This window comes from Erythrolamprus reginae, chromosome Z (genome assembly GCF_031021105.1).
Source record: "Erythrolamprus reginae isolate rEryReg1 chromosome Z, rEryReg1.hap1, whole genome shotgun sequence".
NCBI classification, from domain to species: Eukaryota; Metazoa; Chordata; class Lepidosauria; order Squamata; family Dipsadidae; genus Erythrolamprus; species Erythrolamprus reginae.
Genome location: NC_091963.1, coordinates 123,753,369 through 123,762,450, shown reverse-complemented (window position 1 = coordinate 123,762,450; position 9,082 = coordinate 123,753,369). Strand labels below are relative to the sequence as shown.

At 38.0% G+C, this 9,082-nt stretch overlaps 1 protein-coding gene across 1 annotated transcript; it reads left to right on the top strand.

Moving 5' to 3' along the window:
• Positions 1 to 3,886: 3,886 nt before the first annotated feature.
• Positions 3,887 to 7,884, top strand: LOC139153235 (olfactory receptor 14I1-like; the record flags this gene model as incomplete). The annotated part of the gene is made up of 2 exons (XM_070726903.1): positions 3,887 to 4,796; positions 7,856 to 7,884. Coding segments are annotated over exons 1-2 (939 nt in total), but the record flags the coding sequence as incomplete, so codon positions are not given.
• Between the last annotated feature and the right edge of the window lie 1,198 nt (positions 7,885 to 9,082).

Here is a 9,082-nt window from a genome sequence, read left to right as displayed (position 1 = left end):
TAAGTACTATCAGTCGATAAATTCCCCATCGCGGATTTCACCTATCGCGGCCAGGTCTGGAACGTAACACCAGCGATAGGTGAGGGACTACTGTATATACATATATTAGTGTTATATTAGCATTAAAATCACTATATTTATATTATATTAATTATACACCAGACAATAATTTGTCTCAAATATATAAATTAGTAGTTCTTTTCCCCAATTAACGAATTAATTTCATATGTACTTCAATGATTTAGCATGCAGGCTATATCCCCCCTCCCCATTGTAAAGTCTAATTAATTTTATTTTATGTTACTTAAATATTTCCTCTCTTTGAGCCATTTATACCACCTTTCCCAGGCTGTATAAAATTCTGACTCATCTTTGTCATTAAGTTCCATAGTCAATTTTGTGATTTTGGCTCATTCCAAAACTTTAACTATAAAATTTAAAGTTGTAGAAATTGTTTCTTTCTTTCACATTTGGGCATATATCATTCTTGCTGCCATATTTAAATAAAGAATTACGTATTTAACTTCTTTTTAAAGATGTTGTCTGTTAATACCAAGTAAAAATAATTCTGGTTTTAGATTGATTGTTTGAGAGATTATTTGTTCTATGAATTTTCTAATTATTTGGCAATATTTTTTTGCATATTTACAAGTCCACCACATATGATAATACGTTCCTGAGTTTTTTTGCACTTCCGACTTATAGATGACACTTGGGGCGGGCTACCAATTTCAACTCTACCGGAATGTGGTGGGAGTGTGCCCCAGTGCGCACGCCCAGCGTGCACCTGTTCCTGGTGCATAATTCGGTTTCTGTACATACGCAGAAGCCAAATCCCATGCGAAGATGTGCCCGAGAGTTCTGGGTGTTTATTTGCTTCCGCACATGTGCAAAAGTAAAAATCCCTGGAAATTGGACATAAAAGCTAATAAGGTTAGAGCTGCACTGCCAGCCCCTGTGCCCTGCTGCGATGCCCCCCAGCCCACTCCCATTTGCCCGCCACACTGCCAGCTACTGCACTGCTGGCTGCCACCCTGTTGCACTGCCACCCCCTGGCCCCTGACATTGGCGCGAGCGATGGGAGCTGCTGGTTCCCATCGGCCCATTGCATTGGCAGCTGCTGCTATACCATCCCCAGCCCCCTGATGCTGGCACGATGGTGGGAGCTGCTGGCTCCCATTGGCCCATCTCATTGCCAGCTGCCACTACGCTGCCCCCTGCCCCCTGACACCGGCACGAGCAATGGGAGTTGCCAGCTCCTATTGGCCCGCCGTGTTGCCAGCTGCTGCCACACCACTCCCCACCCCAGATGCTGGTGCGAGCGATGGGAGCTGCCAGCTCCCATCTGCCCACCACATTGCCAGCCACCACTATGCCGCCACCACCCCCTGACACTGGCACAAGTGGCCTGCCTGCTCCACCGTGCCGCGGCTCTTACCTACAATCTCTTGTTCAATGGGCCATGGCATGGGGAGCAGGCAGGGTGGCTCCTATGTCTGTGTTCTCTCACGTGCGCCAAGATATGCCTGCAGCACTGGAGAGCAGAGGACAGGCCACCTGGCCAGAGCCCAGGTGGGCGGCTGTTGCTTGCTGGCCCCAGCTGTTGCTCCAGTTGCTGCAGCAGGATTTGACTGCTGCACATGTGCAGCAGCCAAAATCTTGCGGTGACGTCCTTGTGGCAGCGAGATTTGGGTAAAAATTGCCATTTCTTTGCTGCTGCGCATGTGCAGAAGCAAAAAACTGGTAATTTTTACTGGAATCGCACCGAGTGCATGTATACGGCGTGTGCACACCCAGCGGAAATGGAGCAGGCCTACACACTCCGTTGCCACTACCGGAACCACATTCCAGGCATTCTGGCTCGTAGCCCATAACTGGTGAAACTAGGTAACACTTTAGAAAGTCATGCTGGCAGCAAATGCCATCGATAAAACATTTTATACTGGTTTTCTTGTAAGAGGTTGCTAATGTTAATTTATAATTAATACATATTTTTCCCATTCATTTAAATATATTGAATATCCAAAACTTTGGGCCCAAGCTATCATCATTTCCTTTACTTCCTCCTCTATTGTGTCACAATTTGAAAGAAAGTTATATATCTTAGAAATCAATTTTATTTCTGGGGGTAGAATAACTTTGTTTATATTATAATTTTTTTGAAAGCCAAATTTATTTTATCTTCTTTAAATTTTGACTTGATTTGTATATACTGAAACCAATCCAGATTTAATCCTTTTTCTATTGTTTGGATAGCATTGAGTACGGAGCTAGTCCTGAAGTACTTTAAAAAAAATATGCTTATCGGTTCAACCAGATTTGTGGAGAAACATAGAAACATAGAAGATTGACAGCAGAAAAAGACCTCATGGTCCATCTAGTCTTCCCTTATACTATTTCTTGTATTTTATCTTAGGATGGATATATGTTTATCCCAGGCATGTTTAAATTCAGTTACTGTGGATTTACCAGCCACGTCTGCTGGAAGTTTGTTCCAAGCATCTACTACTCTTTCAGTAAAATAATATTTTCTCACGTTGCTTCTAAACTTTCTCCCAACTAACCTCAGATTGTGCTTGTTCTTGTGTTCACTTTCCTATTAAAAAGCTTTTTTAGAGCTTTTTAAAGAAGTATGCACATAGTCCATCAGGTCCAATAGATAGAGATTTTTTTCGGTTGTGTAATGCCTTTCTAACTTTATCTTCTGTAAAATCAATTTGTGCTAGATCGTTGAAGTTAATTGTGGTATGACTATGAAATATTGGGAACAAGCCACTGCTATTTACAAAGACTGAACTCAAGAATGTGTTAAAGAGGTTGGCTTTAATGGTTTCACCATTATATTCTTTACTATTTGGTCCTTTGAGGGGTGGGATAGATCTCGAGTCTTTAAATTGGTTGTTTACAAAGTTGTAGGAGGTGCATGTGGATTTCCTGCATAGCTTTTACTACACTTTTCTATTATAATAACTTTTATAATTTTTAAAAATAAATTAAATAGTTTTTAAAACTATTATAATAGTTTTTCTATTATAATAACATTTATTTGAATTATCCATTTATTTGAATTATCCATTTATTTGTTGTAACAATATGTAATCATAAAATGGGAGGAAAAATGTTTCACTGTCAGATAGCTCATACTAAAACAGGACCTACACAATTTTATTATAAATAAAATAACAAATGAATGTAATATTTTTTTAATATTAAAAATGGCAAAGGAAAAAGTGTAATTCATATATTTTTGATCAAATTGTTCTTGAAAAAAGTGCATTAAATATGATTTAACAAAGAAATATATTGAAATATTGAATTAACATGAACTACATTGGTACCTCTATTTAAGAACTTAATTTGCTCTGTGACCAGGTTCTTAAGTAGAAAAGTTTGTAAGTAGAAGCAATTTTTCCCATAGGAATCAATGTAAAAGCAAACTGCATGCAAACCCATTAGGAAAGCAATGAAAGCTCAAAATTTGGGTGGGAGGAGGAGGAGGAAGAAGAAGAGGAGGAGGACAGTCGCTGCCAAAAGAAGAAGGTGAGGTAAAGGGAATTTTAAAAAAATCCAAAACTTTAAGGCTTAAAAAAAAAAAGAGGGTGCCTGTCATACACTGTGCCAGAGAGAGAAACCAAAGGGGAATGGCAAGAAACTGTCTGGGCCTTCGTGCAACTCTCAAATTACCTGGGAAATTTTTCCTGGCTCGGGTTCTTAAGTAGAAAATGGTTCTTAAAAAGAGGCAAACACCCGGTTCTTATCTAGAAAAGTTCTTAAGTAGAGGCGTTGTTATGTAGAGGTACCACTGTATTTCCATTTAACTGCAAAACTAGTCTCAAATTATTATGTTTCTTTTTTGTTTTTGCCCTGCAGATCCTAGTGAAGAGAGATGAACAATCTCACATTTTCTTTCTTTCTACTTCTTGAATTCTCAGATGTCAGGGATCTTCAGATTCTGTACTTCTTTATTTTTCTAGCTTTATACATGATAACTCTAATTGGGAATCTCCTCATCATTGCTGCCATAGCTATTGATTATCATCTTCATACCCCAATGTACTTCTTCATCATGAACTTGGCCGTGACAGACCTTGGAATTGTTTCTGTTTCTATTCCAAAATTAATGACTAATTACCTCACGAATAGCAGATCCATATCTTATTCTGAGTGTGTGGCTCAGGTTTTTTTCTACCTTTTCTTTGCCACCTGTGATGTTGCCCTTCTAACAGTAATGGCCCATGATCGCCATGTTGCCATCTGCAACCCTCTTCAGTATGAACGAATAATGCACAAAGAAGCTTGTATTTGCTTGGCAGCTGCAATGTGGTTTAGTAGTCTGTTTAATGCCATAATACAAACTGGCACCATCTTTTCAACTACCTTTTGTTCCAATAATATCAAGCAGTTTTTCTGTGAAATCCCACAGCTATTAAAACTTTCTTGTTGTAATTGTTATCTCACTGAATTTTGGCTTCTTGTCATTGTAGGCATTATTACAATTGTATCATTTATGTATATCATTCTAACTTATGTGAAGATTTTTATTGCAGTGCTCAGAATTCCCTCAGTCAATGGACAAAAGAAAACACTCTCTACCTGCCTACCCCACTTTGTTGTTATCTCTGTATTTATGTTTAGTGGGTTATTTGTCTATGGAAGGACTTATATTGAGGATTCATGCAGCTCAAATATTTTTTTTTCAGTGTTATATATTGTAATTCCTCCTCTGCTGAATCCATTCATCTATAGTGTAAGAAACAAAGAAATCAAAGTTGCGTTGAAGAAATGGTTACGCCTTGACTTTTTATCCAGATTTTTCTAACAGACTTCCTACATTCTGCTGAACTGAATGTAAATGATTTTCCTACAGCTTCTGCTCTGGCAATCTCACGCTACTCACCAGAGCCTACAAAACTTTTGCCAGACCCATCCTTGAATACAGTTCATCTGTCTGGAACCCATAACACATCTCGGACATCAACACCCTTGAAAATGTCCAAAGATACTTCACCAGAAGAGCCCTTCACTCCTCCACTCGAAACAGAATACCCTACGAAAATAGACTAACAATCCTGGGTCCAGAAAGCTTAGAACTATGGCACCTAAAACACAATTTAAATATTGCCCACAAGATCATATGCTGCAACGTCCTACCGGTCAATGACTACTTCAGCTTCAACTGCAACAACACAAGAGCACGCAACAGATTCAAACTTAATATTAACCGCTCCAAACTTGACTGTAAAAAATATGACTTTAACAATTGAGTTGTCGAAGCATGGAACTCATTACCAGACCCAATAGTGTCAACCCCTAACCCCCAACATTTCTCCCTTAGACTATCCATGATTGACCTCTCCAGGTTCCTTAGAGGTCAGTAAGGGGCGTACATAAGTGCACTAGTGTGCCTTTCGTCCCATGTCCAATTGTCTCTCCTTATCTCATTTATCTTTTCTTCCTTTCTAATATGTTCACCTATACTTTTATATCTTTTCTTCTATTCTTTTCTTTACTTATATTATTACATATCTTTCTCTTCAATGGGTATTATGTATTGGACAAAATAAATAAATAAAATAAAATAAATAAATTACTTACACCGCATAACAAACACCAAGTATTCATTTGTGTTCAATTTTTATTCACTTTTCCTTCACTTTTATTCATCATCTTGATATCTACTCATTTTGAGTTCATAGTCAGTTTTTATAATATTTTTTTAAAGCATGTAGCTCTCTTATAGTTTTATTTATGGTGGTAAGATTTACACTTTATTCATGAATGTTTCCTTTCCTTCATCTTTATTATATTATCGTGCAAATTGTTTATCCAAATTTCTGGCTCTCCATTATTTTAATACAAAGTACTGTATATACAAATCAAGTCATATATTTTGTATGAGAAAATGAAATTGACTTCTGTGTGCTTATTACAAAATGGTAATTAGCAAATCAAAATAAAATAGATTTTTGAGTGCACATAAATATAATTAGCTTTTAGTCTATAAAGCTACCTCCAAATGTTTCAGTGCCAGTTATCATGTTACATAATAATATCCCAGATTGTTAACAACATTTAAGTTGCAGTCATATAAGCCATATAAGTCATATACATTGCAGTCATATAAGCAATCTTTGCTTACCGTGCGTGGGACATAGATCAATCTTTATTATTTATTTATTAATTTGACTTCTATGCCGCCCAATCCCAATGGGACTCAGGGAGGCTTACAACAGTATAAAAAACCCCATATTACTATAATAAAAAGAAATCAAAAATTAACTATTAAACAACAAAAACCTCGTATAAAACCTACAAAGCAAGCAATCCAATCAACACACATGCATACCATTCATGCACAATTCGGCCATGACAGATGTAATATTCATGGTCCACAACCCTGCTGGCAAAGCCAGGTCTTTGCCTTTTGGAAGGCCAGTAGGGGGGGGAGCAGTACAGAGATTGGGGGGCAGTTGGTTCCATAATGCCGGGGCAGCCACAGAGAAGGCTCTCCTCCGTGGCCCCAGCAATCTGCATTGCTTAGTCTAAGGGATCTTGAGAAGGCCAACCCTGTGAGATCTTATTAGTCTCTGGGAGGTATGCGGCAGGAGACAATCCCATAAATAGTATGGTCCTAAGCCATGTATGGCTTTATAGGTAATAACCAACATTGTGAATTGTGACCAGAGACCAATCGGTAGCCAGTTCAGCATGTGGAGTGTTGGTGTTATATGAATGTTCCACGGCTCACGTGGCTGCATTCTGGACTATCTGCAGTCTCTGAACACTCTTCAATGGTAGCCCCATGTAGAGTGCATTGCAAAAAAGTGATGAGTGCCCTTAAAGGAATATGTTTCAAACATACATAGTTGGCTTATATGTATTGTATTACCCAAATACTCATATACATTGTATTGACAATCTCCCCCTTGGATGATCAATACATATCTATTTATATTTTCATATTATAATTTTTGCAACATTCTTTGTGCTTTATGACCCTTTGTGCTTTAGTAAACTGATCGGCAATATTTTCATTACTCACACAATATACAAGCTTAATCATTTTGTTTTGTGCACTTTGTCACACACTCAAATATCTGATATCTGTATGTTTCAATTTGGTTTTCACTGCAATATTGTTAGCCATATTGATGGCAGACTGATTGTCCTCATACACAGTTATTGGTTCTTTGATATAAATATTTAGACCTTTTAGCAATTTTTTATAAAATATTAGATCTGTACACACAGCGATAAACTAGAGAACTCTGCCTCCATCGTTGACAAACTGATATGCTGTTGTTTTAGGGACTTCCAACCAATCATAAATAGCACAACTAATCCTGATGTGGATTTTCTAGTTACTGTATCAGTAGCAAAGCTAGCATCTGCATAGGCTGTTGCTCCTGTTTTGGCTCTAAATATAAACCATAAAGAATGGTATGTTTTTGATATCTTAATATTCTTTTAGCCACCTTCCACTGATATTCAGTTGGCTCAATATTATACCCTGGCAACTGATTTACACTATAGACAATATCCAGTCTCAAACAATTACTTAAATATAACAAGTTTCCTATTAAATATTGATATAATTCCTTGTCCAAAACTGAATATTTATTATCACAAAACCTGTTTCCATGTTTTTTTTTGAATCCTTACAATTCTCCATCTTAAACCTTTTCAACAAATTGTTTATTTTCTTTGCTTGTGAAATCCTTTATCAGTTTTCTTTATACCTAGATTCCAATAATGTGTTACCTCACCAAGATTTCCTAGGAGTGTCCTAGGAAACTCCTGCTCCTTTCTATCAATTTTCCTCTCTGTTAGCAGCACCGCGGCCTGCACTGGATGCCGATCGGTTTCCAGTCACAATTCAAAGTGTTGGTAATGACCTTTAAAGCCCTACACGGCACTGGGCCAGAATACATCCGGAACCATCTTCTACCGCACGAATCCCAGTGGTCGATATGGTCCCACAGAGTTGGCCTTCTCCATGTCCCGTCAACTAAACAATATCGTTTGGCGGGCCCCAGGGGAAGAACCTTCTCTGTGGCGGCCCCAGCCCTCTGGAATCAACTCCCCCCAGAGATTAGAATGGCCCCCACCCTCTTTGTCTTTCGCAAATTACTCAAGACCCACTTTTGTCACCAGGCATGGGGGAGTTATGATATTCCTTCCCCTAGGCCATTACAAGTTATGCATGGTATGTTTGTGTGTATGTTTGGTTTTTTATAATAAGGGTTTTTAGTTGTTTTATTAAATTGGATTGTTACATGTTGTTAGTCGCCCCGAGTCTGCGGAGAGGGGCGGCATACAAATCAAATCAAATGAATGAATGAATGAATGAATGAATGAATGAATGAATAAATATTTGGGGTTTGCATACCCCACAGAGAGTCAGCTTGGGGCTTTGACCAGCAGCATGTGAAATCAGCTTTCCATGCCATCCTAGCCACTTTGGCTGCATTGCACAAGAATTGAATTGTTTCTGAAAGTTGGATGTCATCTGGGAAGAAAGGAAACTTAAGCAAAGTGCTGGAGGTTGAAGAGGAAAGGAGCTTATGGATTTGGTGAGTTATTTTTCTGGAAAAGGATTTGTATTTTTAAGATTAAAGGAGAAGACATACAGGGAACATTGGAGGAAATAGCTAATGGATTACTGGAAGTGTTCTATTTACATGCATCGACTGATTTGGAAGGCTATAATTAAAACCCATAATGGGGAAAATTTGGATTTAAATAAAGTATAAAATAATACTCATTGCTTTAATATGCAAAACAAAAAGTTTTTGAGTTTGTGTGATACTGCCATCTGTTGGCAGGAGAATCAAGTTGATGAGAAGCTGCATTTTGATTGTACATCAGTGCTCTTTGTTCAGGTGTTGACCTTGAAGTGAAAATTTATATGGGTTAAGAAAGAAACTTGGCTATTTTGTCTCCAATTGTGATAAGAAAGGAAAGACTATATCTCCTGGATATCCGAATTTTCAATGAACTTTAAAAAGCTTACATTAACCATAAAAAATGAGTACTATATTAGGAACAGATGAAGATGGCTTATTCTGGGCTGTTGGAGTGA